This window comes from Papio anubis, unplaced genomic scaffold, assembly GCF_008728515.1.
Source record: "Papio anubis isolate 15944 unplaced genomic scaffold, Panubis1.0 scaffold90, whole genome shotgun sequence".
In the NCBI taxonomy this organism is placed as follows: domain Eukaryota; kingdom Metazoa; phylum Chordata; class Mammalia; order Primates; family Cercopithecidae; genus Papio; species Papio anubis.
In genome coordinates, this window is record NW_022169240.1 from 187,895 (window position 1) to 209,973 (window position 22,079).

At 63.0% G+C, this 22,079-nt stretch overlaps 1 protein-coding gene across 3 annotated transcripts in view; it reads left to right on the forward strand.

Moving 5' to 3' along the window:
- Positions 1 to 14,091, forward strand: part of PPP2R3B (protein phosphatase 2 regulatory subunit B''beta) — a 41,994-nt gene extending 27,903 nt beyond the window's left edge. For all 3 annotated transcript variants that reach the window (XM_031662713.1, XM_031662714.1, XM_031662715.1), the window contains exons 3-11: positions 6,400 to 6,503; positions 6,666 to 6,768; positions 8,157 to 8,313; positions 9,621 to 9,669; positions 10,133 to 10,222; positions 10,433 to 10,608; positions 11,696 to 11,814; positions 11,881 to 11,987; positions 13,814 to 14,091. In XM_031662713.1, the coding sequence (XP_031518573.1) occupies positions 6,400 to 6,503; positions 6,666 to 6,768; positions 8,157 to 8,313; positions 9,621 to 9,669; positions 10,133 to 10,222; positions 10,433 to 10,608; positions 11,696 to 11,814; positions 11,881 to 11,987; positions 13,814 to 13,964 (1,056 nt within the window). In that variant the 3' untranslated portion in view covers positions 13,965 to 14,091. The remainder of the gene's footprint in view (positions 1 to 6,399; positions 6,504 to 6,665; positions 6,769 to 8,156; positions 8,314 to 9,620; positions 9,670 to 10,132; positions 10,223 to 10,432; positions 10,609 to 11,695; positions 11,815 to 11,880; positions 11,988 to 13,813) is intronic.
- The last annotated feature ends 7,988 nt before the right edge of the window (positions 14,092 to 22,079 follow it).

The window sequence follows — 22,079 nt, forward strand, 5'->3', positions numbered from 1 at the left end:
GACTGTAGCCTGGGACCGGGCGTCTGACTGTAGCCTGGGGCCGGGTAGATCTGACTGTAGCCTGGGACGGGTAGATCAGCTGGCAATACGGGACCCGGAGTAGATCTGACTGTAGCCTGCAGGGCCGAGGTAGATCTGACTGTATGCTGCAGGACAGATAGATCTGACTGTGGCACCATGGGACTGGGTAGATCTGGCCTTCAGCCTCAGCCAGGACTGGGTAGATCTGACTGGCATGGGATAGATCTGACACTGCCCAGCCTGTAGGACTGGGTAGATCTGACTGTAGCCTGTAGGACTGGGTAGACTTGGCGCTAGCCTGTAGGACTGGGTAGATTTGACTCTAGCCTGTAGGATTGGGTAGATCTGACTGTAGCCTGCAGGACTGGGTAGATCTGACTGTAGCCTGCAGGACTGGGTAGATCTGACTCCAGCCTGTAGGACTGGGTAGACTTGGCGCTAGCCTGTAGGACTGGGTAGATTTGACGCTAGCCTGTAGGACTGGGTAGATCTGACTCCAGCCTGTAGGACTGGGTGCCAGATCTGACTGTAGCCTGTAAGTTGGATGGATCTGACTGTAGCCTGTGGGACTGGTAGATCGGCTCAGCCTGGCATGGGACTGAATCTGACTGTAGCCTGCGGGACTGGGTGGTGGCCCAGCCTGTGGGACTGGGTAGATCTGACTCCAGCCTGTAGGACTGGGTAGATCTGACTGTAGCCTGGATTGGATAGATCTGACTGTAGCCACCTGTAGGACTGGGTGCCAGATCTGACTCCAGCCTGTGGGACTGGGTAGATCTGACTGTAGCCTGCAGAGTTGAGGGTCTGACTGTAGCCCTGCAGGACTGGGTAGATCTGACTCCAGCCTGTGGGGTCTGGGGCAGGAATCTGACTGTAGCCTGTAGGATTGGATGGATCTGACTGTAGCCTGTAGGACTGGGTAGATCTGACTCCAGCCTGTAGGACTGGGTAGATCTGACTGTAGCCTGCAGAATGGGGGGTAGATCCTGACTTAGCCTGTAGGACTGGGTGAATCTGACTGCTTAGCCTGCAGGACTGGGTAGACTGACAGCCTGTAGGACTGGAAGCCAGATCTGACTGCCAACCTGCAGGACGGGGTAGATCTGACTCCAGCCTGTAGGACTGGGTAGATCTGACTGTAGCCTGCAGGACTGGGTAGATCTGACTCTAGCCTGTAGGACTGGGTAGATCTGACTATATTACTGCAGGACTGGGTGGGCAGCCATCGGTGGGACTGGGTAGATCTGACTGTAGCCTGCAGGACGGGGTAGATCTGACTCCAGCCTGCAGGACTGGGTAGATCTGACTGTAGCCTGCAGGAATGGGAGTAGATCTGACTGTAGCCTGCAGGACTGGGTAGATCTGACTCCAGCCTGTAGGACTGGGTAGATCTGACTGTAGCCTGCAGGACGGGGTAGATCTGACTGTAGCCTGGGGCAGGGTCTGACTGTAGCCTGTGGGACTGGGTAGATCGACTGGCCAGCCTGCAGGGCCGGGAGGTAGATCTGACTGTAGCCTGCAGGACGGGGTAGATCTGACTCCAGCCTGTAGGACTGGGTAGATCTGACTGTAGCCTGTAGGATTGGATGGATCTGACTGTAGCCTGTAGGACTGGGTAGATCTGACTCCAGCCTGTAGGACTGGGTAGATCTGACTCCAGCCTGCAGGACTGGAGTAGATCTGACTCTAGCCTGTAGGACTGGGTAGATCTGACTATAGCCTGCAGGACTGGGTAGACTTGGCGCCATCCGGTAGGACTGGATACATCTGATGCTCCGTCCATGCCACCCGGTCATTGTGGTGTGTCTTGCACACACTGCAGTGAGGAGCACAGAGATGTGAGCTGACATCCCCGTTCTGGAGGTGTTGAGAGTGCTTGGGGTCCTGTAGAAATCTGCATGGGCCGTGAGCCAGAACGGCCTGATGAGGTCAGAAGCGTGAGACCAGCACCAGCCCAAGGGCCCAGTGCCCGGCACCCAGCTCGTTCCCTCCCGCCGCACCAGGGCACCCTTCCAGGCGGCCAGGGCTGAGCTCCCTCAGGATCCTCGTCAGGGGAGCCGGCACGTGCCTGTGCGTCCTGCAGGGCCCGGCCCCTCCGCTCCACACGGCTGCCTTCGCATAACCACAGGTGCACCAGCCGGAGAGCATCTTTTCCCGTCGCCGCACTGCGCGCCAAGTTCCCCCACGCCCCCAGCCCCTCCAAGTTCCCCCACGCCCCATGTGGTCACTCCCGCCCCGCACCTGTCCGGACGCTGCTGCCACAGTTTATTCCTCCAGCCCCTGCTCTGGCATCGGGCTCCTCTCCCCGGGGCACCGTGTGCATCAGGCAGCCGGCGTCCGCATCCGTGCGGCTGTCACGGGCATCGGCCCTCTTCCGCTGGTATGCTTCTGGGAGACGGATGCCCCGGCCGGGCCTCGGGCCTCATGCTTCTGGGAGGACGGATGCCCCGGCCGGGCCTCAGGCCTCATGCTTCTGGGAGGACGGATGCCCCAGCCAGGCCTCGGGGCTTATGCTCAGCCCCCCTGAGAGCCGCTTTCCCGGCAGCTGTGCGGCGTCCAGGTTCCCTCAGCAACGCGGACGCCCGGCCGCCTGGCAGCCTTGCCCGACCTGGCATCTTCAGCCCTTTCTGTCTCAGCCGCGTGTCGTGCTCCTGCTGCCACCGCTCCGTGCCCTGTGAACCCTGCCCTCGCCAGCGCCAGTGCCGGGCGTGCTCCCTCTTGTCTGCCGGCCGTCGTGCGCCCCTCTCTGGAGGGCAGTGCACGTCCGGGCTCTGTCGTGTTTGGGCCTCCTTCTCAGTGGCTTCTCTTGTCATTCTGTTCACCGTGCCGGGCACTGAGCCGGAGTCCCGGGCCGGGGGGGCAGCTGGCCGCTCTCTGCCTTCAGGGGGTGCACGTGTGCCCCGTTCAAGGAACCCTGGCCACGGCAGAGCCTCTCGTGTCCTTCCAGGAGGGCCGCTGTCTGGCCTTTCACCCTCGGGCTGGGATCCCCCGCTATTCAGTGTGTGTGAAGTGGGTTTGCTCTGCCCCAGCTCACTTCCTTCCTTGCTCCCTTAGCCCACCGGTGCCTGAGGGAGACTCTTACATCCATCAACGTGGTCCCCTGGAAGTTCTTTTGTGTTCCCTTATAAGTTTTCATGCAAGCCTGTCAGTGTCTACTGCACACCCCAAAACAACAAGCCCTCGGTGCATGTGGGTGCGGGCTGCGTGGACTCTGGGTGGGGGCTGCGTGGACCCTGGGTGGGGATTGTGTGGACCCTGGGTGGGGCTGTGTGGAGTCTGTGGGTGTGGACTCCGTGGGTGGGGGACTGTGGACCCTGGGTGAGGGTGTGTGGACTCTGTGGGGGCTGCGTGGACTCCGTGGGTGGGGGCTGCATGGACTCTGGTGGGGATTGCATGGACTCTGGGTGGGGGCTGCGTGGACCCCTGGGGTGGGGATTGTGTGGACTCTGTGGGGGCTGCGTGGACACCGTGGGTGGGGGCTGCGTGGACTCTGGGTGGGGATTGTGTGGACTCTGGGTGGGGGCTGCGTGGACTCTGGGTGGGGATTGTGTGGACTCTGGGTGGGGGCTGCGTGGACTCTGGGTGGGGATTGTGTGGACTCGTTGGGGGCTGCGTGGACCCTGGGTGGGGATTGTGTGGACTCGGTGGGGGCTGCGTGGACTCCGTGGGTGGGGATTGTGTGGACTCTGTGGGTGGGGATTGTGTGGACCCTGGGTGAGGGCTGTGTGGATTCTGTGGGTGTGGACTGCGTGGACTCCGTGGGTGGGGGCTCTGTGGACCCTGGGTGGGGATTGTGTGGACTCTGTGGGTGGGGGCTGCGTGGACTCTGGGTGGGGATTGTGTGGACTCTGTGGGTCAGCAGAGTCGTCTGGAGGAAATTGCAGAGTCTGTAAACTCAGCAGTGCAGTGAGGTCCACCTCACCACGTTTAGGTCGTTTTTGATTTCACCCAGCTGTGCTCTGTAGTTTGCTTTGTAGACATTGTGTGTGATTTATTTATTTATTTTTAGACAGAGTCTCTCTCTGTCACCTCCCGGGTTCAAGCGATTCTCCTGCCTCAGCCTCCTGAGTAGCTGCGATGACAGGCGCCGACCACCACGCCCAGATAATTTTCGTATTTTTAGGAGAGACGGGGTTGCACCATCTTGGCCAGGCTGGTCTCGAACTCCTGACCTCAGGCGATCCACCTGCCTCGGCCTCCCCAAGTGCTGGGATGACAGGCGTGAGCCACCGCGCATGGCCCTGTGTGTGATTTTTGTTCCATTTTTTCATAGGTTGATTTTTTTTTAATGCTCTTGATAGATGGCATTATTGAAGATTTTATTTTCTAGTTGTTTGTTGCCAGTACATTGAAATAATTTATTTTTGCATATTGTCCTCGGATCCAGCAGCTTTGCTGAAGATACTTATTAATTCCCGTATTGGGTAAGCGTTTGGATTGTCTGCACAGTTTGTTGCTTGTGAATTAAGACGGTTCTGCCTCTTCCTCCCCGTCGTGGCATCTTCCAGCCTTTCTCTTGCCTGCTGCCCTGGCTCGGCCGTCCAGGCGGCCTTGGCGGTGACACGGTCCTCTTGTTTCCGGCGCAGGGAGGAAGCGTTCGTGTGTCATCGCTGTGTGAGAGCAGCGGGGGTGTTTCGTAGACGCCCCGTGTCTTAGAGCATTCAGGCTGTTGTCACAGAACAGCACAGCCCGGGCAGCTCCTCAGCCGCAGACATTCATTGCTCACAGCTCTGCAGGCTGGAAGATCAGGTGTGGCAACGTGGCGAGGACCTGCTGCCTGGTCCATCGACACAGGGGGGAAGGGGCGACGGAGCTCTCGGGGCCCGTTAGAAGGAGACTCATCGCATTCATGAGGCCCCAGCTCCCAGCACCGTCGCCTCTGGGAGAGGATTTCAACAGGCAGATCGGGACCCGGCAGTCAGGCCATAGCACCCTTTATTACAATAAGTGTCCGTCCTGTTTCTGGTTTCCTGGCCGATTATTATTGTGGGTTTTCAATTACTGCCGAGTTGGACTTGCTCGTGTGTGTCCTGCGTGGGATTTCTGCCTCTAGGGATAACCGGCCTGGGAATCCCTGTGTCCTTGACGGCGTCCAGGCTGTGCCAGCCTCGGAACAGACACTGGGGACGCCCCTCGTGTTTATTCTCCGGGGTGACGCACCTGGGATTCCTTCCTTAAATGTGTTAACGCACCTGGGATTCCTTCCTCAAATGTTTGGTCCACTCATGGGAGCCGCCTTTGGGGGCTGGAATTTTCTTGGTGGGACAGTTTTAAATGATGGATTCAATTTCTCGCAGAAACAGCCCTTTCAGATTTTCTGTAGTCGTTTATTTTTTGAGTTGAACTGTTCTTCAGGGAGTCTGTTTCAACAGTCATGTGACTTACAGGCATAAAGTGATTCATGAGCATCCACTGACTCTGATGTTTGCAGGGTCTGTAGTTACAGCTGACGTGGCTAATCTGTGTTTTCTCTCTCTTTTTTGTTAAAGTATCTTTAATCAAAAAAAAAAAAAAAAAAAAAAAAAAAAAAAAAAAAAGCGCAATCTCAGCTCACTGCAACCTCCGCCTCCCGGGTTCACGCCATTCTCCTGCCTCCGCCTCCTGAGTAGCTGCGACTACCGGCACCTGCCACCACGCCCGGCTAATTTTTTGTATTTTTAGTACACACAGGGTTTCACCATATTGGCCAGGCTGCTCTCGAACTCCTGACCTCGTGATCCGCCCACCTCAGCCTCTGAAACTGCTGGGATGACAGTCTGAGCCACCGCGCCCAGCAGGGTTAATTAATTGTTAAGAAATCTTTCAAATCATCAAGTTTTGATTTTCCTGATTTTCTCTGTTGACTGTTTTTCCTTCCATCTCTGCCGTGTGTGTGTGACTTTGAGGCAGAAGTGCAGATGACTGATGTTAAACTTTCCTTCCTCGCGTGTGTATTTAAGGCTGGGAACCTGCCATGGGCTCTGCTGCAGGCCTGTCCCACACGTTCCATAAGACGTTTCCGTCGCTGTCGGACTCACCACCTGCCTGGCTGACGGGGCCATTTCTTCCCGCACATACTGGTTCTTAGTCTGCGCCGCTTGGTTTGCAGACACCGGGGACGCAGCCGCCTCTGCTTACAGTGCCCGCCTGTGGTCTCTGGTCGGGGGACTGCGTGCCCGGACTCCGTGGCTCAGCTCTCCTGACTCGGTTCCAAGGCGGGAGCGAAAGCCACGTTGAGTTTGCAGGCACCGGGACGTGCCTGGCTGAGTGTGCTGCGTGTTTCCGCGGCAGAGGGTCTCCGGGCAGCGCCGGTCAGGCGCCAGGAGCGCAGCAGGAGCGCAGCAGGAGCGCAGGCGTCCGGGCCCCGCTGACCGCCCCCTCCTGCCCTCTCTGCCCCAGGCCTGCGGCTGCCCGCTCTACTGGAAGGGACCGCTCTTCTGTGGCGCCGGCGGGGAGCGCACGGGCTCCGTGTCCGTCCACAAGTTCGTCGCCATGTGGAGAAAGTGAGTCTGGGCCGGGCACGGGGCTGTGTCGGGAGGGCGGAGGCGTCCCCGGGTCCGCCTGGCGTCAGGACAGGTGCCCCCTGCGGCTGCCACCGTGAGAGGAGAAACCCGCGCGTGGGCACAGGCCTGTGAGGGTGGCGCGCAGTCATCCTGTCCTTCCAGAATCCTCCACAACTGCCACGACGACGCGGCCAAGTTCGTCCATCTGCTCATGAGCCCTGGCTGCAACTACCTGGTGCCGGACGACTTTGTCCCCTTCCTGCAGGTGAGAGCCGCGTCCACACCGCACGCCTCACCCCTCGCGGGAGGGCCCGTGTCTACACCGCACGCCTCACCCCTCACGGGAGGGCCAGGGCCGGCGTCTACACTGCACGCCTCCTCACGGGAGGGCCGACGTCTACACCACACGCCTCACCCCTCGAGGGAGGGCCGGCGTCCACACCGCACGCGTCACGGGAGGGCCGGTGTCTACACTGCACACTTCATGGGAGGGCCGGTGTCTACACCGCACGCCTCATGTGTTCCCACCCGCAGGACGTGGTGAACACGCACCCGGGGCTGTCGTTCCTGAAGGAGGCGTCCGAGTTCCACTCGCGCTACATCACCACGGTGGGTCCCCAGCGGAGGGGCGGGGGTGAGCCCGGGGCGGTTCCAGCGCGGGCCGGGGCGGGCGGGGTCCGGGGTCTTGAGCTTCGGGAGGAGGCGGCTGTTTCCTGGGAACGTGTCTGCCGTGCCCAGGAGCCCGGCGTTGGGGGGACTCTGGCTTTCCGGGGTGGCCGCGCCCCTTTCCCACCTGTCCTGGGCCCGCGGAGCTCCGGGGCGTCCCCGGCCAGACCCTCCCCGCGTTGCGCGGCCTGGGGCGGCGCCTCCCCCAGGGCCCTTCCCGCCGCCCCCGCCGGTCAGACCCTGGCGAGCCTGATAAGAGACCATTTCCCTTCCAGTCTCCCTTGTGGCCGGCTTTCCAGTCCTTGTGCGTCCATCCATGAGATCTTCCATTCCAGTCCGGCAGGATCCCTTCCACTGTCTTCCTCCATCCCTCCCTTCCTCCACTTTCCTCCCCCTTCCTCCCTTCCTTTCCTCCACTCCTTCCACCCCTCCTTCCTCTTTCCTTTCCTCCCCCTCCTTTCCTTCTTCCGTCACCCCTCCTTCCCTCCTTTCCTCCCCCTCCTTTCCTCCCTCCTTTCCTCCCCCTCCTTTCCCCTCCTCCCTCACCCCTCCTTCCCCCCTCCTTTCCTCAACCCTTTCCTTCTTCCGTCACCCCTCCTTTCCTCCCCTCCTTTTCCTCCCCCTCCTTTCCTCCCCCTCCTTTCCCTCCCCTCCTTTCCTCCCACCTCCTTTCCTCTTCTTTCCCCTCCCCGCACTCCCACCCATCCCACCTCCCACTCCCTGCCACCCCCAGTCTGAGCACCGACAAACCTGCAGGGTCATGGTGATCCTAGAAGTGGGGCGTGCCGGGCACCAGGGGAGCCGGTGTTCGGGCTGCCCCCACACCCCACCCCGCCGTCTAGGGAGCAGCCCCATGCTGGGCTCCCCCCACCGCAGAGCCGCCCCCACTCGGAGCGACCCCGCCTTCCCTGCCCCCGCCCGCAGCCCCCCGGACTTGGGGCGTCCCCCCAGAGGCCCCGCGCTCAGGCCGCCTGGGTCGTTTGGCAGAATGTGGCGCTGCTGGAGGAGGAGGCGGACATCAACCAGCTGACCGAATTCTTCTCCTACGAGCACTTCTACGTCATCTACTGCAAGTTCTGGGAGCTGGACACGGACCACGACCTGCTCATCGACGCGCACGACCTGGCGCGGCACAACGACCACGGTGCGCAGGGGCAGAGGGGCGGGCGGGGCGCGGGGACACCGAGCAAACCCTCCTCTCAGGGCCTCCCGGGTCTGCAGCTGCCTCTCCTCCCCCACTCCCCGCTCCGGGTCTGGGTCCCCGCATGCGCCTCTGCGTGAGGCCTCCGCCCCCGGGCGTCTACAGGGTCCGGGTGGGCCTCTGGTCCTGAGGCTCAGACAGCCGCACCCGGCCCGAGGGCCTGCAGCCCTGCGCGGCTTCACTGTTAGCACCGGGCGTGCAGACCCGCCGCCGTGTCTCAGGAGCTGCAGGTTCCAGCCCCCAAGGCGGGGAGCAGTTTCCATCCCATCCCGGACTGGGGGGAGCGCAGGCTTAGAGGTCGGTCAAATCCCTCCGCGGAGCGGTGTCCTCACCCGGCTCCTCTAAGAGTCGCGCAGCCTTCCGGGAACCAGAACCTGCCTGTGGCCTGTGGGGCTGCAGTTTTCTAAAGGGTTCCTCGAAGTCTGCTTCCCCGCCCCCCCAAAAAAACCATATGATCAAGAGTATTTCCGAGTCACGGTGGCATCTGTTGCGCGCGGCCGACTCGAGTGCCTGGTGCCCGGAATGTGGGCTCCGCCCGTCCGGGTCTCCGGGGCTGGTCCTGGGCCGCGCGGCCGCCGTAGACCCCCGTCCTGCGTGCGTGGGACGCGCCCCTGAGCAGACGTAGCATTGCCTGCATTTGTCCTGTGCCCGGTTCAGGGAGCCACCTGCGCCCTGGACCCCACACGTAGCCGCGAGGAGAGCCCAGCTCGGCAGAGCCGCCCGTGGGGCCCGAGCCAGCGCTTCACCGCGGGGAGTCGGCCCCGAACCAGGCGTTCGCTGTCCCTGGGAACCCCGGGCCCGCCCCGGCTTTCCCTGTTCCCCTGGTGCCCACTCTGGGTCTCCGGGCAGCATGGCCTGTGCGGCCGGACGATGGCGGGTGCGGCCCAGCTGGGCTGTTTCTCACGCGGGAAGGCCTGAGTGGGGGCATCTTGGCCCCGTGCGTGCCGGGGACTCCGGTGACCACAGGGATGGCCGCCCAGGCTGCGGACTGAGGCCTCACTCTGCGTCTGGAAGCGGAACCTTTGAGGCCTGAAGGTTCCGCCCTTTAATGAACCACGGTCAGCTTCGTGCTCCCCTGGTCCGCTCGAAGGGCAGGTGTGGCTGCACCCGGGAGGGGCCTGTGCGGGGGCCCCGGGGCCGCCTGTGGGCATTTCGGTCCTTGCCCCGTCCAGGCTCGGCTCGGGGTGGTCGTGACATCCGGGCCGAGGCGCGGTGCGGGCTGCCCATCCAGCAACCCCCTTCCTTTCCAGCCATTTCTACCAAGATGATCGACAGGATCTTCTCGGGAGCAGTCACGCGGTACGTGCGGCTCAGGCCCCACGAGGACCCGGCTCCTCCTTGCCTGACACGAGCTTGTGGAGTTCCCACAGCGAGTGGCCGTCACCACAGGCCCTGGGGAGGGGACACGTGGCTCTGTCACCCGAAACCCTAGTGGGGGGCACGAGACTCTGTCATGTGAGGTCTGAGGAAGGGGCGGCCCGTGCCCCAGGTCGGGGGTCCTTGTCGGGCGCTGGGCCTGAGCGAGCCCCGGGAAGGGGACGTTGCCGGCATCCAGGCGGCCGTGGCCGTGGTGCAGGTGCACTGCTGACCCCACCTGGACCTCAGGAAGGCTCTGGCCACGGGGCCTCCACGTCCTCCCTGGAGGGGCAGGAGGAGGGCTGGGCCGGGGGACCCCCTCGCCCCCGGTCATGGGCAGGGGCTCCACGCCTGGGAGTCTCTCCCTGACACCGTCTTCGTCTCTCCATCCTGGCCTGGGGTCTAGAGGCAGGAAAGCGCAGAAGGAAGGGAAGATCAGCTACGCCGACTTTGTCTGGTTTCTGATCTCTGAGGAAGACAAGAAAACGCCGACCAGGTGGGCTCCTGCCGCGGTGCGGGTTTGTGCAGTGCAGGACCGGGAGCCGCCCGTGTGACGTGTGTCCGCAGGCGGATGCGTGCACGTCTGGTGGGGGGCTGCAGGGCACGGGCGGATGCGCGCACGTCTGTTTGGGAGGCTGCCCCGGGGCTGCAGGGCACGGGCTGGGAGGGTCCGGGGCGGGGGCCGACCGAGCTCGCTGTACCACAGCATCGAGTACTGGTTCCGCTGCATGGACCTGGACGGGGACGGCGCCCTGTCCATGTTCGAGCTCGAGTACTTCTACGAGGAGCAGTGCCGGAGGCTGGACAGCATGGCCATCGAGGCCCTGCCCTTCCAGGACTGCCTCTGCCAGATGCTGGACCTGGTCAAGCCGAGGAGCGAAGGTGACGCCCCGTGAGGGCACGGCCCAGGGTGAGGGGACAGGTGGGCGAGAGGACGGGACAGACGGGAGAGAGGACGGCCCAGGGTGAGGGGACCCTGGGAAACGGCCACTCCTACTCGGAGTTGGTGACGAGGGCCAGCACCGCAGGTGTCCAGTCTCACGGCGCAAGAACCTGCTACTCGGGACGTGGACACCCCCGAGGGTGGCCTGGAGAACCCAGGGCCGGGGCTCACTGGGGACGTCGGCACTGGCTGAGGGACCAGTTGCCACCTTTGTGCTGATGCCACACAGGGTGGTCCAACCCTCTCAGCCCCGCCTCCTCCCCTCTCACCCCTCTGTCTCCTCCCCTCTCACCCCTCTGTCTCTGCCCCTCTCACTCCCTGGCTCCTCCCCTCTCACCCCCTCTGTCTCCTACTCTAACCCACCTGTCTCCTCCCCTCTTACCCCCTGGCTCCTCCCCTCAACCGTGTTCCCTGCCATCCCTCGTCCCAGCTCCTCCCGGCCCCCGGTGCGGGAAGTCCTGAGTAGGAGGTTCTTGCGCCGTGAGACCGGACACCTGCGGTGCTGGCCCTCCTCGCAAACTCAGAGTAGCAGCGGCCGTTTCCCAGGGCCACTGAGGCAAAGGGGAGCGTCTCCGCTGCTTGGCTTCCTTGTGCATCTCAGACTGCAGCTCTGGCACTTTCACTTTGGAAATGGCTCCGAGGCCCGGGCACCGCCCTGCAGCCGTCCCTCTCCCTGGCTGGGGCCCTCCTGGTGCTCGGTGTCCCCGGGACACCCTCTGGCCACGGCCTGCATGGGGAGCTCCGGGCTCTGTCATTTCAGATCCAGGGGCGCCTGCACCACGTCCCAGTCCCTGCGTCCTCGGGGCACAGGTGGCCCCGAGCCGCCTCCGCACCGCGGCCTCCACGCCTCAGTCCCCGCCCAGAACCACGCGTGTGTCCGCCTGTCCCGTCAGACCCGTGGCCGGAGAGCCCGGAGCCTCGGGCCGCGTCCTTAAGCGCGTGTGACCCGAGGCGCGCGCCGCACAGCCCCCAGCCGGGCCGAAGGTGGGGCCGGGCTCACGCCTGGGACACGTCCCCTCCCCGCAGGGAGGATCACGCTGCAGGACCTGAAGCGCTGCAAGCTGGCCGGCGTGTTCTTCGACACCTTCTTCAACATCGAGAAGTACCTGGACCACGAGCAGAAGGAGCAGATCTCGCTGCTCAGGGTGAGTGCGGGGGGCGCGCGGGCGGGGCCGCGCCAGGCGGGTGCGTGACGCGTGCGCTTCCCCCAGGACAGTGACGGCAGCGGCCCCGAGCTCTCGGACTGGGAGAAGTACGCGGCCGAGGAGTACGACATCCTGGTGGCCGAGGAGACGGCGGGGGAGCCCTGGGAGGACGGGTGAGCGCGCGGCCGGGGGGCGCGGGGCACAGTGACGGGGGTGCGAGGGCGCGGGGCACGGTGAGGGGGCGCGGGGCACAGTGAAGGCGTGCGGGGGAGGGATGCGGCAGACAGTGCAGGGACACCGGGGACAGTGAGGTGGGGCGCGGGGATGCGGGGTGGGACCAGCCCACTGTCCCCCGCCCCACTTTGGGGGTGTAAACGGTACTTTTAAGATTCCCGTTTCCGCTGGTTCGTTGGCGGCGATGGAAATACGATTGATTGACCTTGTGTTTGCAACTTGACGCAACACACTTGGGAGATCTGAACGCTCTGTAGGTTCTCTGCGGCTTTCTGCGCGGACGGCCCGTGTCCGTCAGCGGGTCCGTGTCTTCTCTTCCTTTTCACCCCCGCGTGTCCGTCTCTTTCTCTTGCCCACTGCGCGGCCTGGACGCTGCTGGGTGGGGTCGGGGCCGACCACGTCCAGCGGGACTGAGCTGTGCGGGTTTGTGTGCGTCCTGGGGCCCAGTCCGGGGGGGCGTCTCCCCTCCCCCGGCGGTCAGCGCGCTCACTGGGGGATGCTCTGGCCTCGTCGTGGTGGGCGGAGGTTTTCCCACACGGGGTGAGTGTCTCAGATGCTCTCGCTCCATGTTCTTCTGTCTGTCTGTCCATATGGTGAGTGACACTGAGGCATCTTCAGCCAGCCATGTGTTCCCCGCATAGATCTTACTCATTTTATCCTTATATGGGGTTGGACTCTCTTTGCAAAGATTATCTGTAGTAGTTTATAAATTTTTTTTGAGACACGGTCTTGCTCTGTCACCGAGGCGAGGGCAGTGGTGTCATCACAGCTCACTGCAGCCTCCGGCCTCCTGTGCCGAAGCCTCCACCTCGGCCGCCTCTGAGCACCTCGACTACCGGAGGTGTCCCTCATGCCTGGCTAATTACTACGGGTGCCCTCCACTCTGGTTAATTACTTTTCGTGCCCCAGTGCCCGCTAATTTTTTCTTTCTTTTTTTTTTGAGACGGAGTCTCGCTTTCTGTCGCCTAGGCTGAGGCAGTGGCCGGATCTCAGCTCACTGCAAGCCCGCTTCTCCTGGCTTACGCCCATTCTCCTGCCTCTAGCCCTCCCGGTAGTTGGGACTACAGGCGCCGGCCACCTCGGGCCCGGCTATTTTTGTATTTCTTAGAGACGTGGGTTTCACCGTATAGCCAGGGATGGTCTCGGGATCTCCTGACCTCGGGTGGATCCGCTTCCATCTCGCCTCTCCCAAAGTGCTGGGATTACAGGCTTGAGCCACCGCGCCCGGCCAATTTTTGTTTTTTCTAGAGACAGAGTCTCAGTATGTTGCCTGGGCTGGTCTGGAACTCCTGACCTCGGGCGATCTCCACAAGGCTCCCCTTACAGCTGGGATTGGTGGCCTGGGAGCCACGCCTGCCCAAGGGCTGTGGGATGTCTTGGTCTGGCTTGGGTATCAGGGTCATGCTGGCTGGAGGAATGGGGGGCAGTCTGCTCTCCCCTCAGTTTCCGGAGGACTTTGTGTACAGCACCTGTGACTTCTTCCCTCAGTGTCCGGTACAATTCACCAGTGACCCCATGGGGGCCTGGTTTTCTTTATTTTACACAGAGTCTCGCTCTGCGGGTTTCCACCTGCCCCGCAGGCCACGCCCCGGGCGCGTTCGTGGAGCTTGTTGCCGGCTCCGCGGCCGCAGCTCGGGGTCGGCTCACGGGACTTTCTGGTGCTGGAGGCTGGGCCCGGGTGGCCTGCGTGTCCCGGAACCCACGCGCTGTCTCCAGGGCCTGGCTCTGCGCCGCGGGCCCCGCCTTCACCATCCCTTCGTTGCAGGTTCGAGGCCGAGCTCAGCCCTGTGGAGCAGAAGCTGAGTGCCCTGCGGTCCCCACTGGCCCAGAGGCCGTTCTTCGAGGCGCCCTCGCCCCTGGGCGCCCTGGACCTGTACGAGTACGCGTGCGGGGACGAGGACCTGGAGCCGCTGTGAGGCCGCCCGGGACCCCACCACGGGGCCCTCTGCACGTGCCACGGCCACCGCGGCTTGTGTAAAAACTGTTCTCTTTTGTGGAAAGTGAGTGCGTTTGTACGGAATGGTAAATTTTTATTTATTCACAGAAGCGTGTGCTGTGAATTGCCGCCGTGGGTTCGCGGCTGGACCTGCCTCGGGCTCTGGGGCCTGGTGACCCCGCCCGGGAGACACGGGAGGGCCGCTCGGGACTAGGACAGGCGCCCACACGGACACCCTCCGGCCTCTGCCGTTCCGGGGGCCTCGTCTCTCTGGAAAGGTCCAAGCTGTGACCCGCGGCTCCCGGGCACGCCGCCCGCCCCGGACAGGCGCCTCCGCCACAGCCTGCACGTTCTGTGTAAACGGACAAGAGCGTTTCTGAACGAAGGTTGGGAGGATTTTCAGGCGCAGGCGCGGGCTCGGCCGCCTCAGCCACGGCGTGGGCTTCAGTCCGGATCTACACACGGCCGCGCCGGATGGGGCCCTGGACACGCCACGGGCAGGTGCAGCCCGAGCCTCCTCCTAGCCCGGGGGCCACAGCCGCGGCCGCTCCCTCCCAGGCCGCAAGTCCACCAACGACCCCGGAAAGGAGGAGCCGGCGCCGAGTCGGGGCCTAAACGAGGGGGTTCGGAGCCCCCGCCGGGCGCAGCGCTGAGTGCAGGGGGGGCCACGAGCCCTCCAGGGGCACCCGACATGGACAAGCCCAGGCCCAGCTCTGCTCCCTCCACAGGCCAGGGAGGGTCACGGGTGGTGACCACGGGACGACCCCCGTTCCTCGCACACGACAAAATGCTCCCCCCCCCCGGGGGGGGGGTGGCGCCGCGGCGCGGCGGGGGGGGGGGGGGCGGGAGCACCCCGAGAGCTGCGCACACGCCCCGTTCACCCACCGCAGCCCTGGCTGTGAAGGAGCTGGATGCACAGGGCGGTCCCCGCGACCCCGAGGAGAGACGGCGGCAGCAGCTCGGGGCAGTGGGGGGACGTGGCAGCACCTCCCGGGGAACGGCCGCTGTCCCCAAGGTATTCTCAGTGTCTCCAGGTGTCCCCAGATTTCCCGGAGGACGCCCCCACCTGGGTCTGCGAAGGGTCAGGGCCCCCCAACAACAGGACAAGTGCCGGGCAGGAGGGTCCGACTGTGGCCGCCGCAGGGAAATGGCACCTGGGGGCCCGCCCTGCCCCGCGCTCGGGGGAGCCCGTCTGGGCGGGCAAGTCCGCCCCCCACGGCCATGGTCATGGGACTGAGAGGGCCGGAGTGGGGGTTCACCTCTGACCGGAACCCTCCGCCTCCCACCCTGACACTAGGAGGCCCCCAATGGGGGTTCAAAGCTGAGGCATCAGAGGGCTCCCGGGGCCGTGAAAGGCAGGACGGTGTCCCCCACCCACGTCCCCCGCACAGCCTCCGACACCCCCGTACTCACCGCATCCCCCAAGCACCCCCTCCTCCCCCAGCCACAGCCCCGATGCCCTGGGCCACACCACGGCCGGCCGTGCACGCTCAGCCTCCGCCGGGGAAGTGGGGGGTCCCCGTGGACGGCGGCGCGGTGGGGAGACCCAGAGCCCAGCAGTCCTGCCGCCCCTTGGTCTAGGGGTCCGTTCCCCTGACAGCCCACGTGTGTGAGGGGGGCCGGGGGTCCCCACAAAACAAGCACCCGGGTCACCCTGACAGTGGCCAGCGGCCGGCGTCCCGCCAGGACGGGGGCCAGGACGTTCCACGGCTTGGCGGGGGCGCCTGTGGCATCCCCACCCCACTCTGGGAATGGTCCCGGGCGCCCTGCGGTTCGCGGCCGTCACCCCTGGAGATCCCCGAGCAGGGACTCAGCCGGCCCCGCCCCCCCCCCCCTCCCTCGCAGGGTCCCTTCGTGTCAGATCCCAGCGCGTCCAGGGGGGCAGCCCCGGGTTCACCCAGGAGCCGCAGCCCGAGCGCGGTTCCCGGAGACCGTGAAAGGTGCCAGCCGCGGCCCTGAGGTCCCCGGGCGCCTCCCCCAGGTGCAGCGGGGGTGACGGGCACCCCAGGCTCCCACCACTGGCGCCAGAGCGGCCCCCACAGCGCTGTCCCCAGGGGCGGCAGGGACGGGCCTGGGAACACGGGGGCTCCCCAGAACGAGGGGCCCAGCCTGGGGCGGGGGGCGGGGCCTGGACGGCCGTGAGATGGAGAAGAGGGAGACGGGGCGTTGGGGGAGAACTGGGGGCATCAGACGCAGGAACTGGACGGAGCCGGACCAGCCGCGCCCAGCAGTTCCCGGAGGAGGCACGGCCCCGGGGGGAGCAGGGAGGCCCCCGGGACTCTCAGAGCCGGGGAAGGAGCAGAGGCCGGAGGTCGTCCCCAGCACGGTGCCCACGAGCCGCCCTGCCCAGGCAAACGGGTCAGACCCCACGTGGCACAGGGGCCCCGTCTGTGGGTGACGGGGACGCAGCCCCCGGGCCGGCCCAGACCCCGCGTGGCACAGACGGCCCTGCCCAGCCCGAAGCCGCAGACGAGGCCCCTCACCTGGCAGATGCTGCTGTGTGGCTCCGGCGGGGGCCTCAAACCAAGTTCCCTGTGACCCGCGGGCCGACCCCGGCAGGGCAGCGATGCCCCCACCCGGCACCCTGTGTAGAAGCCACAGCTCCCCCAGGCTTGGCCTCCGCACCACACACGCCCCCGGAGCCTGGGCAGCCGCCGTTCTGGTCTCCGGGGACAGCACCCGACCGCACTCCAGGTCCCAGGACGTGTCCACTGGGGGATGCCACTCGCCGGCCGTGTCCTCACCAGGGCGTAGCTCTCTCCACCGGTATCAGGTCCCACAGCAGCCCGGGCCGCCACGAGGGGGTCCTGCCCACCCATGCCCCAGACAACAGCCCCTCTGCGGGGACACAGCCGCCCCGTTTCCCCAGCGCGGCCCGGCCTGACCTCAGGGAGCAGCCAGAGGAGGGGGCGAGGCCCCGTCGGGAAGGGAGACCCCAGAGGTGCAGGCACAGCAGGCCTCCTGGGCCCAGTCCCTCAACCCCCAGCACACAGACCCCTGCCCCGCAACCAAGGCGGGCCTGAGCGGTACCTACGGCCGGCAGCTCACAGGTGCGACCACGGGGGGGACACGGAGGCCCCCATCCTCCCCGCCAGGGCCTCGGCCCCCAGGGACTCACACAAACCCCGCAGGGCACTCGGGGACCAAGGGCAGGAAGCGGGGCTTAGAGGGGCGGCCGCCTGGCCACAGCAATTCCAAAAGGGCAGGCTCCACGCTGCACCTGTTTTGTGTGTTTTGAGACGGAGTCTCGCTCTGTGGCCCAGGCTGGAGTGCAGTGAGGTGATCTCGGCTCACTGCAACCTCTGCCTCCCGGGTTCCCGGCATTTTCCTGCCTCAGCCTCCTGAGTAGCTGGGACTGCAGGTGCCTGCCCCCTCGCCCGGCTCATTTTTGTATTTTTAGTAGAGACGGGGTTTCACCATGTTGGCCAGGCTGGTCTCGAACTCCTGACCTCGTGATCTGCCCGTCTCGGCCTCCCAAAGTGCTGGGATGACAGGCGTGAGTCACTGCACGTGGCCTTTAATAGAAAACTGGGCCCCCCCTCTCCTGCCCAGGCTGTTCCTGGGCTTAAGTGATCCCACCTTGGCCGCCCAAAACGCTGGGATGACAGGTGTGAGCTGCCAGGCCAGGTGTGGTGGAAGGCACTTGGAATTCCAGCTACATGGGAAACTGAGGCAGGAGAATCGCTTGAACCCGGGAAGCGGAGGTTGCAGTGAGCTGAGATCGCGCCACTGCACTCCAGCCTGGGCCACAGAGCAAGACTCTGTCTCAAATAAATAATGTGCCACGGAAACCTGCTCCGTGCTCACCTCCCCCAACGTCACAGTCGGACACAGGCCGTGCCTCACAGGGTGGGGCGACAGGCCGTCCACCCAGGCCCTGACCCTCCTGACCTCCCCTCATCCGGGGGTGCCCTGACCCTTCGGGACTGTGGGGTACCCTAACCCTTTAGGGCTACGGGGTACCCTAAACATGACAGCCATGGGGTGCCCTGAACATGATGGCTGTGGGGCACCCCAACTTTAATACTGTAAGGTACCGTGAACATGAGGGCCACGGGGCACCCCAACCCTGTGGGACTGTAGGGTGCCCTGAACCTGACGGCCGGGGGGTACCCCAACCTTTTGGGACTGTGAGACACACTGGCTTCTTATGACCACGGCTTACCCTGATGCTTAGGGCTCCGCGGTGCCCCTGACTCCCCAGGCTGTGGTGCCTACGGGACGCCAGGCCTACGTGGGGTGGGGGCAGAGGCAGGAAAGCGATGGGGGAGGTGGAGGGCATCGGCTGTCCCTGCCCTGAAGGACAGGATGGGGCCAGTCAGGTAGGAGTGTGGCCAGGACCACCACCCAAGGACTCAAGGGAGAGATGGGGCACGGAGAGAGGAGGGGAGGGGGTGGGGGGGGGAGGGGGGTGTGGGCAGGCAGGGGGGGACAATCCTCCGGCAAATCAATCAATCAAAGACAATCAAAATCAAAATCACCAAAATCGGCAAAATCAAATCAATCTTTCATCAAAATCATCGCGTCCTCAAAAATCAAAAAGGATTCAAAATCAAAATCAGGCAAATCCTTCCTTCTGCGCTTTTTGCAAAATCAAAATCAAAATCGAGAGACAAATCAAAATCAAAATCAAAATCAAAACATCAAAACGGCGCATCAAAAGCAGATCAAAAATCAAACGCGTCAAAATCAAAGATCAAAATCAAAACGCGTCAAAAATCCAGAAATCAAAAAACGCTTTTCAGAAACATCAATCAATCAGATCATCCGAGACATCAACTCATTTCAAAATCATCAAAATAAATCTCAAACTCTCCTGTGGGATCTCCGGGGACCGCGGTGAGGGGACACGGTGAGGGAGCCAGGCCTCGGGGCCCAGCCTGGATGCCGCCCCACCCATCCCCAGCCTCTCACCGAGGGCCACTGGCTGTCACTCCCACAGGATCCCGTCCCAGGGGTTCTGTGGCCTCTGCATAGAAGCTGCGCGCGGAGTGCAGGTGCGGGATCTTGAGCCACGTCCCCACACCGCGGACGTCTACTTGTATCCCCGTGGGTAGAAAATCCAGGCTCGTGTGTAGACGAAGAGCCGATGTCGGGGGGGATCACGTGAGCTCAGGAGTCTGAGCCCAGCCTGGGCCACGTGGAGAAACCTCGTGTCTAGGAAGAATTACAATCAGAGGGACGTGGTGGCGGCACCTGTCACCCCAGCTACGCGGGAGGCCGAGGCAGGAGAATCGCTTGAACCCGGGAGGCGGAGGTTGCACTGAGCCAAGATCGCACCACCGCACTCCAGCCTGGGCGACAGAGCGAGACTTCATCTCAAAAAGAAAAATAAATACATACATAAAGCTTCTCATGAACGATGAAAACGAAAATTCCCATCGCGTCTGCACCGTACGGATCTGCCTCTGCTCCAACCAGCAGGACCACAGCTGGGCTGCGACTCAGTTTCCTTACGAAAAGCACCAGGGGCGACCAGGACTTAGTCCCCCCCAGGTGCCACTCACCCCGACCTGCTCTCATCCCGTTCTGGGCGGCCCACACGGTGCTTGCCCAGAGCACGTTCAGCCTATGGTTTGGTTTCGTTTCTGCTGTTTTCTGACACAATCTCAGCTCACCGCAGCCTCCACCTTCCGGGCTGGAGCGATTCTCTTTGCACAGAACATACGGGCCCACACGGACCCTTTCCAGAGAGACGTGGCCCCCGGAGCTGCAGAGGTCGGTCGGTGTCCGTGTGGGAGCCTGTCCCATTTTTATTTTTTTAAAGAGATGGGAATCTCACTATGTTGCCCAGGCTGCTCTGGAACTCCTGGGCTCCAGCGGTCCTCCGCAGTTGGCCTTCCAAAGCGCTGGGATTCCAGGCGTGAGCCACTGCGCTTGGTGTACGGTAGGTTTTAAGTTAAAAATGTCACAAGACAGGCCGGGTGCAGTCTCAGGCCTGGAATCCAGCAGTTTGCGAGGCCACGTGCGGAGGCCTGCTTGAGCCCAGGAGTTTGAGACCAGCCTGGGGAACACAGGCTGAGACTCTGTCTCCATGAAAAGAAAAATAAACAACAAAAAACCACACAGTAGCCAGGTGTGATGGTGCACGCCTGTAGTCCCAGCTACTTAGGAGGCTGAGCTGGGAGGATCGCTTGAGCCCGGGTGGGAGAGGCTGAAGTAAGCAGAGATCGCACCACTGCTCTCCAGTGTGGGCAACACAGCAAAATCCTGCCTCAAAAAAAAAAAAAAAAGTTTCCAGGCCGGGCGCGGTGGCTCACGCCTGTCATCCCAACACTTTGGGAGGCCGAGGGGGCGCGGATCACCTGCGGTCGGGAGTTCGAGACCAGCCTGGCCAACATGGAGAAACCCCGTCTCTACTAAAAATACAAAACGATTAGCCGGGTGTGGTGGCAGGTGCCTGTCATAGCAGCTACTCGGGAGGCTGAGGCAGGAGAATCACTTAAACCCAGTGGCACAAACTGGCTCATGGCAACCTCCGCCTCCCGGGTTCAAGCAATTCTCCTGCCTCAGCCTCCCGAGTAGCTAGGATGACAGGCACCTGCCATCACGCCTGGCTAATTTTCATGTTTTTAGGAGAGACAGGGTTTCTCCACGTTGACCAGGCTGGTCTCGAACTCCTGACCTCCAGTGATCCACCCGCCTCAGCCTCCCAAAGTGCTGGGATGACAGGCGTGAGCCACCGCGCCCGGCCATGCATCCATTTTTGGTACAATTTTGAGAAACACAAACGTCTATATACAGACATACACAGGTGTATCTATTATCCATGCATGCGTGCCTACACACCCTCACCAATGTGTGTGCATGTGTGTGTATCCTTATACATTTTGGTGATATTTGGTGATAATCTTCTAGCCCTATACAGGACTGCGGGAACAGAATCAAATCTTAACAATGTTCACCTCAGGGCCGGGCGCGGCGGCTCACGTCTGTCATCCCAGCACTTTGAGAGGCTGAGACGGGCGGATCACCTGAGGTCAGGAGTTCAAGACCAGCCTGGACAACATAGTGAAACCCCGTCTCTATTAAAACTACAAACATTAGCTGGGCCATCGTGGCGTGCACCTGTCATTCCAGCTACTCGGGAGGCTGAGGCAGGAGAATGGCTTGAACCCGGGAGGCGGAGGTTGCAGTGAGCTGAGATCGCACCCCTGCACTCCAGCCTGGGCGCCAGAGCCAGACCCTGTCTCAAAAAAAAAAATTACTACACAGAAGACGGTCTCGCTGTTGGCCAGGCTGGTCTGGAACCCCTGGGTCTCATAGGTGTAGGCGCAGGGGCGGGGCTTGAGGGGAGGGTCTCATAGGTGGAGGCAGGGGCGGGGCTCTGCAGGGAGGATTTCATAGGCGGAGATTCGGGGGCGGGGCTCGGGAGAATCACAGGAGGAGACGCAGGGCGGGGCTCTGAGGGGAAGATCTGAGGTGTGACGTAGGGGCGGGGCTTCAGGGGGCGAGGCTCTAAGGAGAGGATCTGATAGGTGGAGATGCAAGGGCGTGGCATTGAGGGGCGGGGCTCTGAGGGGACGATCTCCTGGATGGTGATGCCGGGGCAGGGCTCTGAGGGGACGATCTCGTAGGTGGAGGTACGTGGGCGGGGTTCGGGGGAGGAGCCCATGGTGAAAGGGCGGGGCTTACGGGGAAGAGGGGAGGCTGTCATAGGTGGAGGTGCATGGGCGGGGCTTCGGGGGAGGGGCTATGGGGTAAAAGTGCGGGGCGGAGCTTATGGGGAGGAGCACGTGGGGTGGGGTGGGGTGGGGTGGGGTGGGGTCGGGTCGAGCCCGTGGCGCGGAGCCCATGGGCTGGGCTGGTGCTCGCGGATGGGACCCGTTTCTCTTGCCCTGGGTTAGAGGTAGGCACGGTGTGTTTGGGGTCAGGGGAGGGAGGGTGTCCAGCGGACCAATCTGTGTCCAGTCCCCCCACCCCACTCCCCTAGGAGAAAATGCAAATGAATACGTCGCTGCATGTGCCAGAGTCTTAAAAACGTTGATTTTTTTCCCATTGGAAGCCCCTGTAGTCGATGAATGGTTTTCCTTTACGGGTGTTTTCCAAAATGGTCAGTTCTTGGAACAGCGGAAGCCCCAAACTGCTCAGCACG